Here is a 17,345-nt window from a genome sequence, read left to right on the forward strand (position 1 = left end):
ATTTTCTCTCTCTTACTATGTAATTTTTTTTCGATTCAAATCAATTTTCTCTCACTTAACTTTCAGATTTGGAAATAAAATATTTTCTTGAATCAATTAAGCGTGATTTGGGGATTAATATACATAACATATATATCACTTTCTCTCACTTAACTTTCAGATTTAGAATTAGTAAAAATTTTTGTGAACATTACAACAACATTTGTTTTAGTTTTTACTCATACATAAATACACATCGAATACAAATTATGAAACAAATACGTAAATTATGTGTTCTTTATGACGAGGAAACCATCATTTGTCATGTATACAACGTAATTTATCAAACGTATGTGGGTCATGTTCAATAAATTACATATAATTTCTTTTACATTATACATCGTTTACATTTTGTTACAAAAAAAAATACAAAATCTTCTCTGGTTCAAAAATGGTGCCCATCCATGTACTCTCCATTTGTAATCTTGAGCAGGACACACAACAGTTACACTATATGTCGAAGAGCTAATCCAAATGCTTTTGCACCACCAGGAAACAACTGACCAATTTCAGGAAATATTTTATCCCAGCCATCCGATTTTATTTTCGTTGACTTACTTTGATGTGATGATTCTGTTTGAAATTCCATCTGTTATATCAAATCTACACACATATTTACACATACGTTAAACAAAAAATTATATATTGTATTATAAATTACATGTACAGTTCCGTAAATTATGTATAATGTTTGTCAAATTTTAACAATATTTGAAGGGTTTGAGTGGTTTGGTAAGCTTAACAAGGCTACTGTTTTGGGTGAAAAGTACGCGTAATGGTAAATAAATAATACATAATTTATGTGCACTTATACGATGTTTTACAATTTTCATAAATTATATATAATGTATAACAAATTACGCGTATTTTACACTCTCTTATAAAAACATTGTACGGAAGATGTTTGCGTAATGTACTAGAGAGTATGCAAATTTACTATAAATTACCTACAATTTATTTCAAAGTACATGAGATTTGGTAGTGAAGCGAAGTTGTTCTACTAATGAAATGAGTACTGTTTTAGGTTTAAAGCACACGTAATTTTCAATAAATTACCCATAATTTATGAACATTAATATAATGTTTTTGATATTGTTGATAAAGTATGGATAATTTGTTACAAAATACATATATTATGTTTTTTGTTATAAAAACATCGTACGGAAGATGTTTGAGTAATTTACTATATATTATGAGAATTTATCAGAAACTACATGTAATGTAGATTCTGTTATGAGGAACCGTACGGAAAAACGCCGGTTTCATAAATCAGTACGGATTGAAAATGAAATCTGAAGAACAATGTGAATATCATTAAGCTTAAACAACAATCTAAAGATATATGATATGATGATCGATTGCAATAATAACATACTCGATTTGAAGGATTCAGAAAAGAAAATAAACATCAAACATTCGAAAAATAATGAATTAGTACACAAATCTTTGAAACTTTTACTCAAAATCATATATGATAAACTTTAGAGAGAGAGAATCTGTTATAATAAACTAAAACAGAATATAAAAACTTATAATGAAGAAGATGATTTCAGCAGCTCTAATGAATATGAAAAAATGTTTCTGATTTAATGGAAGATTTCCAGAAGATTAAGATGTAGAGAGAGAAAGAAACCACCATTATTTTGGTTTCGATTACAAATTTATAATGAAGATCACGGTTTCTTTGTTTAGAAACGTGATTGAGAGAGAAATTGGGAGATAAAAATGGAAAAGATATTTGGTGAATAAGAAGATAAATGTGTTTTTATATTTAAGGAAGGTTAGTTTAGGTATTAAAATTTATTATATATTCTAGGGATTTGTGTTTTCTCTCTAGATGTATACAAATGGACTAGATATCTATTTGTATTAATATTTTGGTTTTTAAACCCTTTATGGGATTAGAGAGGATTAAAAGTGTTATTAGGGGCCGTGTTTTTGCCGTACACTCAAAAATTCTATTCTTTATTCCCCAAGCCGCGTCCATTTTTTAATGTTGTCCATAATACTCAAATCTTCTTTCTTTCTTTAACAATATTTTTGGTTTTGCAGATAGAAGTTACAATTCATTCATTTGTGTTGGTCCATTCCTCCCAAATTTTAAAACGGAATAGCTTGTTGATTTCAAGATTTACAAGTTTTTTTTAATCAAGTGATGGCGATGAGAGTTCACGCTCCTCCAAACCTTTGCAGTTTTTATGATTAGAGTATTTATTCTACCGTTTTATTTTTTATTATAATTTTTGGCAAAATTTTTCTTTTGAGATTTTTATTCTTAAAAAAAATGATAAAGAACAAGAAAATCCAGACATACTCTAGAAATACATCCTATGTGGCTTGCTGTCATTCGTGTTTTGGATGATTCTAATTCACAGGACAAGGATCACAACAAGCCACACAGGATGTATGTCTAGAGATGTCTGGATTTTCTTGTTCTCTGTCATTTCTCTATTCTTAAATGGCTCCACAACTTTTTTCTTACTTTCGGCAAGATTCTATTAACAGTTGTTCAATTATTTATCTCATCATGTATCGACCTATTAAGATGGGTACATTTATGATATTATTTGGTAATTTATCGCAACCCAAATGTCCGCGCCTAATGGGTACAGGTTATACCTAGTTTATTAATTCTAACAAAATACTTAAACATAATGAAAACCGATATTTATTTTTCTAAAATTTTATTGATTCTATTAACATAATATGCGTAGTGATGGGCCTAAAAGGTTACCCTAAATAGGTCTACACCCGCAAGTGCACGGGTGTCAAGTTGTAATAATTTCCGGTAAAACCGGTTCGTTCCTCAGAGACTAAGTGAAATCTATTCTAAGACTTGGAAGTAAGACGGTTTTGAAAATGATTTGGTTTGGTTTTTAAAATAAAATATTAAAATAAAATTACGGAAAGAAAATAATTACAAATGATACAAGGAACTCAAATGGGGGAGAGCCTAGGGTTTTCTGAATCCGTTCTCCTAACAATTCTAACGACAATTTGTTTGGATCTAATTAGGGAGTTCTTTGTATAACTCAGGTTTTCAGTCCATGGATGGTCTAAAAACCCGGAAGATATTATCGTTAAAATAAAATAAAAAACTGTAATAAATTAATCATTAGAATAATTATTGAAACTTCATCTAAAACCCTAGATAGAAAAATTAGTTACTCATGGACATTATATAAAAGAAATTGGAAAATAAAGTAAAGAATCGGAGAAGAAAACGTAACTTTTTCGCTATTTCAGAACCAAACAGGGCTTTAGGGAAAGATTTTCCTTCTGTTTTCCCAAAATTCTGCCAAACACACCCTCAGGGAAAATTATTTTCTCGTCTTCCCGGAAACGATTTCCAGGTGAGAAAATAATTTTCCTTCCCTGGTTTTTCTCTGTCCTTCTCTGTTTTCTCTTATTTCTCTTTCCAAACTTCTCTTTATCTCTCTAAACAAACTATTCTAAACTCCCTTTATGTTTATAGCCGAGATAGATGAAGAAAGAACAAGAAAAAGATGAAGTTTTAATGGAGTTTAATATTCAATCTTTCTGTCTACAGTATCTCTCTCTCTCTCAACTCTTTCTATCTAACTTTCTCTTTCTCACTAAAAGAAGAATTAGAAGAAGAAGAAGAAGAAGCAAAGAAACAGAAACAAAAACTCAAATTTCTCTCTCTCTCTCTCTAGCTCTCGGTCTCTCTTCAATGATTCCTTTCTCTCTGTTTCTTTCTCTCACTAAAAGAAAATACAGAAAAAAGAAGAAGAAGATGACAATAGATGATGAAGAATTAATGGTCTCTAACTTCTCTCTCTCTCTCTCTCTCTCTCTCTCTTGTATTTCTCTGGTTTGGTGAGCTCGAGAGAGGATGATTCGACCCCCAATCCGAGATAATCCATCAGTTGTTCTTCTCTGTTTTTTTATATTCCATGGCCGACTCCCTCTCTCTCAAATCTTTGAACATGGTAAGAAATAATAAACCCAACTATCTCCTTGTCGGTTTTCATTCTCTCTTTCTAAACATTTAAAAACTTTCCTTCATTGATCTCCTCGGTTAGGAAAGTCTTCATCAACACAGCTCTCTCTTTCTACTGTTAAGAGAAAGATTTCATCTTCTCTCTCTCTGAATATCTTCTATCCATTTCGGTTTAGCCGAGAGATTATCTCTCTAAATCTCGGTTTGTGAAACGTTCCTTTCTCTTCTCATTATTTCCTTTTTCTTCTTTTGAATTGTTGAAGTCGGTTTTTGATGGAGTCGGCTAAGAAAAAAAATGGAAACTCCCAAAAAATGGGAAGTCTCGGTTTTAAGCTGAATAATTGGTGATGAAGGTGATGATGCTGACGTCATGATGACGTCAGCAGAGGCTTTGACTCATGGTCCACCTATTTTGACCCGAACTTTGACTTGCTCTAATTTGCTCATCCGGACTCCGATTTGACTTTCGTTTTCGCCTACGGGTTCGTCTTGATCTCTACTTTCCATCCGAGCACTAATCTCGATATCAGAATCAACAAATGACCAAAATACCTCTCGTTTGCGTTTTTCCGACTTTTATCCGTTTTGCACATATAACTCTGAAAAAGGTACCTGAGTAGAAAAAGAGATAATTCATGAGAGTAGCTTGCCCTAGATAGACTAACTTGTCCAAATTAAGAGACTCAGATGGGACATTTTCATGCCTCATCACGTAGCATATGTTCTGAATTAGTTAGAGTAGGTGAATAAAAGTTTGATTATTTATCTAGCATCTTATTGATTCTAACAACATTCTTAGATATAACAGAATCTTAAAAAAAATATTCTGGCATTTTATTGATTTTAAAAACACAATTATGGAGTTACACTAAAAAATACTTCTGAGTTTTTAAAACAACTTATATAGGTGATGAATCGATGTAACAACAAAATAATAACGTATGATATGTTTTCTTACTTACTTACATTATGTTAACCAAAATTTTAACATTTCTCTAGCATTTCCTTGATTCTCCTGTATTACTTAAACTAGGAGAACAACATTTTTAACATTTTTCTAGGATTTTCTTTATTCTTATTACACGTAATGTTTTACATTTTTTTTGAACACCTACTCAATCATTGAATGAATTTTAGTGGTGCAAATTTTCACCCACATCGGTCAAGAATTTGAGGGTTGGGTTCAAGCCTTACGAGATGCTCTCGGTTATTAATTTATTGTACCATTTTATTGATTCTAACAACATAATATGCATTGTTAAAATTTCGCATAAATTTTCTTGTAGCATTTCTTTGATTTCTGCAGAAATTTTGGTAACTCTACCAACATCTTCTAAACTCAAAAAAATCCATCATATTTTTACGAACATAAATAAGTTAGATTTAACAACATTAGAAGTATAAAGATTTCCCGCAAAATTTTACATTTATATTCTTTTAAATCGGTGTTTTTGTATCATTCAATGTTTATTTATTATGTAAATGCATATGTTACGCGACCATGAGATAGATGTTAGCGAACAAAATACTACGGTCTCTTATATGAAATGGGGAATAACTAAGAAACAGTAATGTGATCTTATCTTTACCCATGTAGGCCAAACATTATAGGGATATACTCAAAGATAATAAAAAAAAATTGTCAACATCGTTGTGGTAATTCTAGTATTTCTGTGATATCTTCTAGCATTTTCCATCAACTCTCAACATTTTTATAGTATTTCACGATATTTGTACTAAAACTTATAAGAATTAAAATTAAGAGAAATCCATTACAACATAATCCATTACAAGAACTAATGACTTAAAGTTTTTTTTTTCCATTTACCCTTCAATTCATCCAGTAACAACCAAGTTAATTCAACCCTCTTTCTTTGCGCTTGTACTGTTAAATCTATGGCTAACATCCCGTGTGAAAAATGCTTATAGTTATACTCGACCGCAAGTTCATCCACATGCAAAATCACATACAACCACAATCTCGTCTGTAAATTTGTAAAATATATTAGAGTTCAAACAAATATTCGTAATTCATGGAATGATAAAATAAAAAAAGGTAAAAGAATCGAAATGTAAAATTTTACGGAAACTCTGTACAGTTTTACTACCGATAAAGTCATTTTGAGAGTAACGTGGTTATGTTTGTAAAATATGTTATGTTTTGTCAGAGTTTAAAAAATATTGGTAAAATTTTCACATTTTATGCAAAATCAAAGAAGTGCTACAAGAAACTTGAGGGCATTGTTGATTAAAAAACAAACTCACTCATTCTAAATTACAAAACGTAAATGATTTTCCAGGTAAGTCAGAAAATTACAAAACGTAAATATGCTGTTAGAATCAAGTAAATGCTATGAGAATATACTAAAGTTTGCAAGATACATAATTACCTTTCATGCAATTTTATGGGAAAAACGGAATTATAGAGAGGGGAACAGTGAGACAAGATCTGAAAGGTTTTTTTTTAAAGAAAAACATTGATATCCTAGCTTTAGGAATAAGAACAACAAAACCATGCACGGCGCAACTATGCATCGTTGAAAAAAAAACGAGAATATGGTAAAAGAAGAAATTTAATCCATTGGGCATCATATTCTTGTAGGTTTTCTCCAGGTGAAGACTAAAAAGCTTAGATGGGTTTATTCGGTGACTTCTCTTGGTTTTTTCTTGGTGAACTAAAGAAGAGAAAGTTCGATCTGGTCGATATTCTTTGGGTCAAAAGATTAGGGAAACATTCCTTTAAGCTGAAAAGATAACTTTTTGTAGGCATATAAACTTGTTATTGAAGAATTATTTTCTTGAAATTGAAAAGATTATTTGTGTCTTCTAATATGGGTAATTTTATTTAACCAGAGATAGGTCAGGTAGTAGTAGAGAAAAGAGAGGTTAGACACGTACATTACTCCTAATGAATTTATTTTCTAGTTAATATTATCTTCGGGCTCTAAACCCATTGACCCTGTAATTTTGGACCTAAAACCCATCTCCCCTATAGTTGTTCATGTATGCATATATTTATGTGTTGATTTACTTCTTAGTTATTTTGTTGCAATATTTTTCCACTTGCAGATTCTATATCTATGGAAAAGGACAGAATAATTGATGGTTCTCATAACAAGAATAAAAAACTTGTGTTGAAGCTTGGAGCGAGGTATTTACAAACATTGGTCAAATGTTTCCCGGTGGTGGGAAAACTTTTCGGGAAGCTCTTGGACGATATACCATCTTCACGAAGAACAATTTCAAAAATATTAAGAATGAATCATGCAGTGTAATTGTTCAATGCAATTGGAAAGTCCATGCAGGTGGGCATTGGGATGTAAATCGGTCTTTTTATTGAAAGAGTTTGAACCGAAACATGATCGTTCTGGTGTTGTTCTGAAACCTAGTGATCCAAAACCGAGTCCTTTGCCAAATCAACAGGCAATCTCAATGTACACTTGAACTGGACATAACTCTTCTCTTTGTCTCCCTCAGTAGCCACTATCCCCCTCTCATCAACATTTTTCTCCATTTGCTTGTAGCAGTAGGAGCCTTCATTCAGACATAAATAGTTATGTTAATACATTGCAAATGTGGTCCAAACATTATCATGTACTTCGTAAACATTTTTTGTAAAATACTTAGTTAACTATTTAAAAGTGTCATGAATTTTTTTTTAGAACTAAAGTTATTTACTAAATCAAGACACATAACTGTTACACTAAAACATTTGGGAAGTTTTATAGGGCCTCCCATTCTTGTTAAAAGGGCCCCTCCTTGTGAATTCGGTGGGAGCGCACCGAATTTACAAGAGACCATTCGGTGCGAACCCACTGAAATTCATCCCAGTAGGCTATTTTTATGAATTCGGTGGACTCGTACCCAATTGTGAATTCGGTGGACTCACACCGAATTCACAAGAGGGGCCCTTTTAACAAGAATGGGGGGCCACAATAAAATTTCCTAAAACATTTTACAAAGTGCTTATCTAACTACTAACTTTGCCACCAACAGAGGTATAAGTGCAGACATAAAATTATTTAAACTCTATTCGGATCTAAATATATTGAGAAAAAATAAAAATTTTGTAATTTATTTCCGACAAATAACTTTATGTCTAAAGATACTGAGAACAAATGAATATTTCATAATCTTTTTCCAACAATTAGGTTTATGTTTAAAAGTGTTATAAATTTTTTCTTATAACTAAAGTTATTTACGAAATCAAGACACATAACTTCTATACTAAAACATTTTACAAAGTGCATGTATAATTACTACTTTTACCACCAACAGAGGTATAAGTGCTTTGAAACTCTATTCAGATCTAAAAATATTGAGAATCAACATTTTGTATTCCCAACAAATAACTTTATGTTTGAAGGTCGCCGGCCAAATTTTTTTTTAATGTTTGAAGGTCGCCGGCCAGAAAATTTACCGGCCGACGACTTTCGCCAGTGAAGACGATGAGATGACAAGAAGATGAGGTGGCAGAGAGAGGTGATGAGATGGAGGAGAGAAGGTGGTGATTAGTTAACGGTGCTATAACGGTAATTGAAAAAGGGGGGTCATCTGGGTATTTTTGAAAAGTAAGGGGCTAGGCAGGAACCCGATCATAAAGTTGGGGGCTATTTGGGAAATAACCCTTAAAAATACTGAAAACAAATGAACATTTTAGGGTTATTTCCCTAATGGCCCCCAACTTTGTGACCAGCTTCCCGCCTGGCCCCCTACTTTACGAGAAATACCCATATGGCCCCCTTTTTCCGTTATCTTTAACGGTCCGTTACTCTCTCTCCTCCATCTCATTTTCTCTCTCTGCCAAGTCACCTATCACGCCACATCATCATCTTCTCCGACCTAAGTCGCCGGCCGGCGACATTCAAATTTTTTTTTTATTCTCTCTCTCTCTAAAAAAAAAATATATATTTTTTAATTTCCTCTCACATTTCTCTCTCTAAACTCCGGCGAAGGGGATTTCCCTTCGCCGGAGGTCTGTTCGTGATGAATTTATTTTATGTACGTAAGATATCATTTTTCTTTTTAATTCATTGTGAACAGAAAAATGATTGTTATCACTTTTTGTGGCTTCCTCGTGAATTTATTTTATGTACGTAAGATATCATTTTTGTTTTTAATTCATTGTGAACATAAAATTATATCTTATGCACATAAAATAAATTTTACGTATGTATCAAAACAAAAACTTACCACGAGGAAGCCACAAAAAGCAGAAGGACAAACACATTATGAAAACGAGACAACATAAAGCGAAAAGGCGACCATTGTGATAGTGAGAGGACTCTTGCCTATCTTATGATACTCAGAAAGGTAGGAGCGTGCGTCATTTCACGGTGTTGAACCTCAACACCTAACTAAAATCTCGTACGCACTAAAGAGTAAAGATCCATTATTTATTGAAGTCGAAATGGATTTTAGCCCAACAAGAAAAGAAGTTAAGTATTAATGACTTCACGCATGACAAAACCTTTTCATTTGTGTTTTATTTTCTTGTTTACTAAGTAAACGAGTTGTTTATGAATTCGTTCACGAAGACACAAATAAGTGTTTCTAGCTTTTAGTTGCCACCCACTAAACCACTCTAATGAATCAAAAAAAGAGGGAATTGATTAGGAGCACTAATTTACTTTTGAGTTACATCATTTTTCCATGAAATGGATTATGAAGAGATATAATTGTATATTTATAGAGCTCATATGTCTACTTCAGTGCGTTTGTGACAACCTAAATGGATGCCACTGTCTACCTCTGTCTTATGTTGTGCTTTTATATATATCAAACTTTGAATGAAGTACTACTATAATTTTGAATACAAATTTGACTTGCATGCAAGTGCTCTATCACTAATTTAATAACAAAGGTGCTATTCTCATCTCTTATATAAAGTTTAATAAAATAAAGGTATTATGTCATAATAAGTTTTTATTACTTTCTCCCAACTTAAAGGCCATCCAGTTCAACAAAAAGAAAATAAAAAAACTTAAAAGCCACCCATTATAATATTTGTACTATGTATTACCCGAACCAAAGTACTTTGGTGATGAAATTGATATTTAATCTCAAGCCATATTATTCGTCTAACTACACACGGAGGTTAAAGTTGTTAGAATAATATATATATAATAGTTAGGGCTTGTTTAGTAATTTGCCCTTTGAGAGCCTTTTAGTCTTTTATCTTTACTATATATTGTTATCTTGTAAACTTAATTTATCACTAATGAAATCCCTAGCTTCCTTTAGAGTGTTTCTCTTCTTCTTCTCTTCTCTTTGAATATTGATTTCTACATGGTATCAAGAGCATTAGAGTTTGATTTTTCTTTTTTGATTTAGAGAATTTGGGAGTAGCTTTTCTTTTGGAATTAAAGTTGGTTTTGTGGGATTTGATCCCATTAATACGCAGGCAGCAAAGAAGAAACTATTGGACGGTTTCGGTCAAGGGATTTGCTTGGTTTTGGTGGGAAAGGATTTATAGGTAGTTTTTTTTTTTTGAGAAGTGGTTTTGGTTTTGAGTGGGAATTAAAGGATAGGTTGAAAAGTGGGTACTGGTGCTTGCTGGATTTGGTTTTGAGTGGGAAGGCATTAAAAGTGTATTTTTTTTTGGAGAAACAGCACCTACGTTTTGGGGGAGCTGGTCATTAAGGTACGTTTGGTTCTTTCGCTAGCCTATTTGGTGTTGCTTGGTTATATTTTGTTTTGAATTGAGAAAATGGATAGTGGAAAAGATGATTCATTGCAAGCTATTAGTGTAAGATTGAATGGTAAAAATTATTCTTATTGGAGTTTCTTGATGAGAAATTTTTTGAAAGGAAAATATTTGTGGGATTACATTGATGGTACTGTTGTTAAACCAGTTGATAGATCGAAAGAAAACTTTGTTGAGTTATCTAGGGTTTGGGAAGCAAACAATTCGAAAATTATTACTTGGATTAATAACTCTGTGGATAACACTATTGGATATCAGTTGGCGAAATTTCAAACTTGTCGTGAGATGTGGTTTTACTTAGCAGATATGTTCCAACAGTCGAACTTTGCAACACAATATAAGTTAGAAGCCGATATTAGAAATATGGAACAGAGAAATATGAATATTCAAGAATTTCATGCTGCAATGACTGATCTTTGGGATCAGTTAGCTCTTACAGAATCCGAAGAGTTGCAGGCTTGTCCTCCTTATATTGCTCGTAGGGAGGAAGGTCGTTTAGTTCAGTTTTTGATGGCTTTGCGTAGTGATTTTGAATCAATTCGTAGTACAATTTTGCACAGTAAGCCACTTCCGTCTATTACTAAAGTTGTAAATGAGCTTATGGCTGAAGAGACACGTCTCAAGTACCAAGCAAGAAAAGGCATTCTGCAAACACCTACTGAAACAGTGTTAGCTGTACATTCGAAGTCAAATCAGAATCATCAGAACAAATCCTATACAAAAGTTGCTATGGATGAATGCAGCTTAATTTTGTAAGCAAAAGGGTCATTGGAAGGCTCAATGTCCCAAGTTAAAGAACAAGTCACAACAGAATCAGAGACCTCAGAAGCCTTATCAGCATAACACAACAGCCGTTATACCGCCATCTGACTCGTCTGGTTCTAGTGGCTCGTCTTCTTATATGCCCAAAAGTGATAATGTGGTTGATCAATTTCAAATGTATCAAAAATTTCTTGCTATGCAGCCACATGCTATGTCCACCTCTGCTCCGCAAGGCTCTTTAGCTCCAAAGTCTTCTAGTACTACATTAGACTCACTATCAGATCAGTTTCAGAGATTCTTAGCTATGCAGGCCCATGCCTTGTCCTCTTCTGAAGGTTTGTTTTCTCTTATTTCTTCTTCAGGTATGCCTTCTTCAGTTTGGATTTTAGATTCTGGAGCCTCTCGCCATATGTCCCCTGACTTATCATCTTTTGTTTCATTAAAGCATATATCTGATCTTCCAGTCCGAACGGCTGATGGTACACCAATGTCATTAGGTGGTATTGGTTCTGTTGTCACACCTAATCTATCTCTTCAGAATGTTCTTCATGTTCCCGAACTTACTTTAAATCTTGCTTCTATTGGTCAGTTGTGTGATTCTGGATGTTTGGTTTTATTTTCTTCCACTGGTTGTTATGTGCAGGATGTACAATCTCAGAAGCTGATTGGGACAGGCCGTAGGCATGGGGCATTATATTTTGTAGAGGAGCTGAAAGTACCTGATGTTGCAGCTGCCACTCTTGACTTGTCATCTTTCCGTTTGAGTCCTTCATCTTCTAGTTTTTACTTATGGCATTCTCGTCTTGGTCATGTTTCAGCATCTAGGTTGAAATATTTAGTGTCAACTGGTGCATTAGGAGATTTGCAGGTTAAGAACATTTCTGATTGTAGTGGTTGCAAACTTGCAAAATTTTCAGCTTTACCTTTTACTCAGAGTCTGACTGTTTCAGTTAAACCTTTTGATTTAGTACATTCTGATGTATGGGGTCCTTCTTCTGTTCCCACAAAAGGAGGTTCTCAATACTATGTTTCCTTTATTGATGATTGCACTCGTTTTTGTTGGATTTATCTTATGAAACATCGCTCTGAATTTTATGATATTTATCAACAATTTCAAGCCTTAGTTAAAACACAATATTCCTCTGTCATTAAGTGTTTTAGATGTGATTTAGGTGGGGAATATACTTCAAATAGGTTTCGTGAATTGCTTGCTATGGATGGAACTGTCCATCAATCTTCGTGTACAGATACTCCTGAGCAAAATGGTGTTGCTGAAAGAAAGCATCGGCACATCGTTGAAACTGCTCGTTCTTTGTTATTGTCTGCCTTTGTTCCTAGTGAGTATTGGGGCGAAGCTGCTCTCACTGCGGTAAATTTAATTAACAGAATTCCAACTTCCCACTGTTTAGGTTTGTCTCAATTTCAAAAATTGACAGGGCATGCCCCTGACTACTCGTCCTTAAGAGTCTTTGGGTGTACTTGTTTTGTTCTTCGTCCTCGTGTTGAGCGTAGCAAGTTATCTTCTCGTTCTGCCATGTGTGTGTTTCTTGGTTATGGTGAAGGTCAGAAGGGTTATCGATGTTATGATCCAGTTACTCATAAATTTTATGTCTCTCGTCATGTTGTATTTTTAGAGCATATACCTTATTTTTCTATTCCTGCCAATGCTCATGATGTGACTCCCTCTAACCTAATCCATATTGATCCTTTTTCTGATGTTTATGATACTCCTACTGCCGATGTTGAGCCTGCTGCACCTGATGTTGTTGATGCTCCTCTCACTTGTGATGTCCCTCCAACCCCTACGGCTGACCAAACTCCTGATGAGATTGCACATCCATCTCGTTATCCTCATTATGTTCGTAAGTCCACTCAGTTACCTGACTATGTTTATTCTACTTTTTCTCCTTCTTTTACTTCTTTCTTGGCATCTATTCATTGTCATTCTGAGCCTTCTTCCTATAAGGAGGCAGTTGTTGATCCTCTTTGGCAAAAGGCAATGGCTGAAGAACTCTCTGCTTTGCATAAGACTGACACATGGGATTTAGTACCTTTGCCATCTGGTAAACGTACTAGTGGTTCTCGTTGGATATACAAAATTAAAACAAAGTCTGATGGGTCTATTGAGCGGTACAAAGCAAGACTAGTTGCTAAGGGGTTTTCGCAGGAGTATGGGACGGACTATGAGGAGACTTTTGCTCCGGTTGCAAAAATGACTATTGTTCGTTTGCTTATTGCAGTTTCCTCGGTTCGTCAATGGCATATATCTCAAATGGATGTTAAAAATGCTTTCTTAAATGGAGATCTTCAGGAAGAAGTTTATATGACTCCTCCTCCTGGTGTTTCACATAAACCTGGAGAAGTTTGTAAGCTTAAGAAAGCATTATATGGTCTCAAACAGGCACCACGAGCTTGGTTTGAGAAGTTCTCGACTGTGGTTACATCTCTTGGCTTCGCTTCTAGCAATCATGATTCGGCTCTTTTTGTCAAATGTAGTGTTGCAGGTCGCATTCTTTTGTCATTGTATGTTGATGACATGATTATTACTGGTGATGATGTTGATGGTATTCGATCTTTGAAGTTGCAGTTAGCTAGCCAATTTGAAATGAAGGATCTAGGCACTCTCCGTTATTTTTTGGGGATTGAAGTAGCCTCTACCCCACAAGGCTATCTCCTCTCTCAGTCCAAATACACTGCAGATATTCTTAAACGTGCACGTATCAGTGATACTTGGACGGCCGAATCTCCTATCGAGTCTAATGCTCGTTATTCTTCTACGGATGGTACTCCTTTGGCAGATCCTACACTATATCGCACTATCGTTGGCAGTTTGGTTTATCTCACTATTACTCGTCCAGATATCGCATATGCTGTGCATGTTGTTAGCCAGTTTGTGGGTTCACCTACTACAGTTCATTGGGCAGCTGTTCTCCGTATTCTGAGATATCTTCGAGGTACTTGTTTTCAAAGTCTCCTTCTTTCATCGACTTCTTCTTTGACTTTGCGAGCATATTCAGATGCAGACTGGGCGACCAATTGCACAGATCGCAAGTCTATTACAGGTTATTGTGTATGCTTGGGAGATTCTCTTATTTCTTAAAGGAGCAAGAAACAGACTGTTGTATCTAGATCATCTACTGAAGCTGAGTATCGTGCTATGGCATCTACCACAGCTGAGATAGTCTGGTTACGTGAGTTACTTGCAGACATGGGTTTTTTGATTTTAGAGCCTACTCCTATGTATTGTGACAATCAAAGTGCTATCCATATTGCGCATAATTCGGTCTTTCACGAACGCACCAAACACATTGAGATTGATTGTCACTTTACCCGACATCATTTTGCTCAAGGCACCATCAGTTTGCCGTTTGTCTCATCAACTATGCAGATTGCTGACTTGTTCACCAAGTCACACTCGGTTCCACGCTTTCGTTTCTTAGTTAGCAAACTCTCGATGCTTTTCAACAACGCACCGTGAGTTTGAGGGAGGGTGTTAGAATAATATATATATAATAGTTAGGGGTTGTTTAGTAATTTGCCCTTTGAGGGCCTTTTAGTCTTTTATCTTTACTATATATTGTTATCTTGTAAACTTAATTTATCACTAATGAAATCCCTAGCTTCTTTTAGAGTGTTTCTCTTCTTCTTCTCTTCTCTTTGAATATTGATTTCTACAAAAGTCTAATAAGTTTCTCTGCATAACTCAAGTTGTGCATGGGTTGCGTACGCTTTTAAATATTTTAGGATATTAGAGTTTGAATTTGGCCACCTGAAAATATTTAAGTCCTAATTTAACGTAACTTTCAATCAAATAAGTGTGTCGCTAACATACCACGAAATGAATATGATATAAAAATAGGGCATACATGTGTTGGTACCACATCCACAAACTTCGCACACTCGAGATAACATGATCCACATACTGTAGAATGTAGATGGGAAAAGAAACACCTACATTCATTAATATTTAAATTTATTTTATGTTTTGAATTAAATAATTCTATATATATATATATATATATATATATATATCATGCAATGGAAAGTTAGGTAATGACTATTGAGCACTAGTATATCATAATATAAAAATTTCGAATATATAATTAGAGGACTTGCATGCACTAGGTTTATAATCATTGATTTAGCACTGTCTAGCAATATCAATATATTGGTTTGCTGATTAGATATAATTTTTATTTTTTTATTTTGGTATAAGAAGGTGCTATCCTCCTTGTTGTGATCGAATTGTACTTCTATTATGCTTGGAACTTAATGGCCTTCCACCAAAAAATGAAGCTTGATTTGCCCCTGTTAAATCCTAATTGGATTTCAACCATCAAATTGTGCCGCATGTATTTTACACCAAAACAATTGAATTGTGGTTTGACTTCAACTCCCTAATTAATTCATCACCCAACTAAGTAATGGGTCTATTTCCTTCATAAAAAAAAAAAAAAGGGTTAATTCCGTTTTGGCCCCCATATTGTGACCAACTCACCGTTTTGGCCCCCAATTGTGTCCGGCAGTTCGTTTTGGCCCCAATTTCCTATTTGGCCCCACCATATTTTTGTAAGCTTCTCCATTATACCCTTATGGCAAATTCGTAATTTAAATGTGTTTTCTTTCTCTTTGTCCACCTCACCAAGCAATTTCCACGTCACATTTGTCCACATAAGGTCGCCGGAAAATGTCGCCGGCGACATCATTTCCGGCGACCACCATTTTTTTTTTTTTTAACTTCTTCTTCTCCAACCATCTCCTTCTTCTTCTCCAACCATCTCCTTCCTTCTTCTTCTCTCTCTTTCTCCTTCTTCTTCTCTCTCTCTTCCCCTCTTCTCTCTCTCTCCCCCTCTTCTCTCTCTGTTAGGTTTCCGGCGAAGGGAAACCCTTCGCCGGAAACCGTCTGGATCTGGGGAAAACCCCAGATCCAGACCCCTCTTCGTCTGGAAATTTCCAGACGAAGAGGAACCCCTCTTCGTCTGGAAAATCCAGACGAAGAGGTGTCTGGATCTGGGGTTTTCCCCAGATCCAGACGGTTTCCGGCGAAGGGTTTCCCTTCGCCGGAAACCTAACAGAGAGAGAAGAGGGAGAGAGAGAGAAGAGGGGAAGAGAGAGAGAAGAAGAAGGAGAGAGAGAAGAAGAAGGAGAGAGAGAGAGAAGAAGAAGGAAGGAGATGGTTGGAGAAGAAGAAGGAGATGGTTGGAGAAGAAGAAGGAGATGGTTGGAGAAGAAGAAGTTAAAAAAAAAAAAAAAAAAAAAAATGGTGGTCGCCGGAAATGATGTCGCCGGCGACATTTTCCGGCGACATTTTCCGGCGACATTTTCCGGCGACATTTTCCGGCGACCTTATGTGGACAAATGTGACGTGGAAATTGCTTGGTGAGGTGGACAAAGAGAAAGAAAACACATTTAAATTACGAATTTGCCATAAGGGTATAATGGAGAAGCTTACAAAAATATGGTGGGGCCAAATAGGAAATTGGGGCCAAAACGAACTGCCGGACACAATTGGGGGCCAAAACGGTGAGTTGGTCACAATATGGGGGCCAAAACGGAATTAACCCAAAAAAAAAAGTAATGGGTTTATTTATTTTTTTGTTATTTTGTATTTTAAATTCTTTTGCTATTTGGCTATAGAAACTAATATATATAAGTAAACATTCTTCACCTTATTCATGAATATATTATTTAATGTTAGAAGCATTATAATTGATGGTGTCGATATTCAAAAAGAAAATTGATGATGTCGAAAAGTGATTTTTTTAGTTATGTTCTTGATGACCGAGATCTTCAGTTAGATGATGAAATTCTCTCAAGTAATTGATGAAACAGAGTTATTCTGATACTCAAGTCATTGAGGTGGTTTTGTAGTTT

General features: G+C 34.8%; 1 protein-coding gene across 1 annotated transcript; it reads left to right on the plus strand.

Annotated features, from left to right (window-relative positions):
- The first annotated feature begins 10,712 nt into the window (after positions 1-10,712).
- On the plus strand, positions 10,713-11,729 carry LOC147538882 (uncharacterized). Its single transcript, XM_086643033.1, is given in 3 exon segments — positions 10,713-11,453; positions 11,455-11,587; positions 11,674-11,729. Coding segments are annotated over 3 exon segments (930 nt in total).
- The last annotated feature ends 5,616 nt before the right edge of the window (positions 11,730-17,345 follow it).

This window comes from Eschscholzia californica, unplaced genomic scaffold (genome assembly GCF_041429995.1).
Source record: "Eschscholzia californica isolate CP2 unplaced genomic scaffold, dmEscCali1.0.p SCAF_5, whole genome shotgun sequence".
In the NCBI taxonomy this organism is placed as follows: Eukaryota; Viridiplantae; Streptophyta; class Magnoliopsida; order Ranunculales; family Papaveraceae; genus Eschscholzia; species Eschscholzia californica.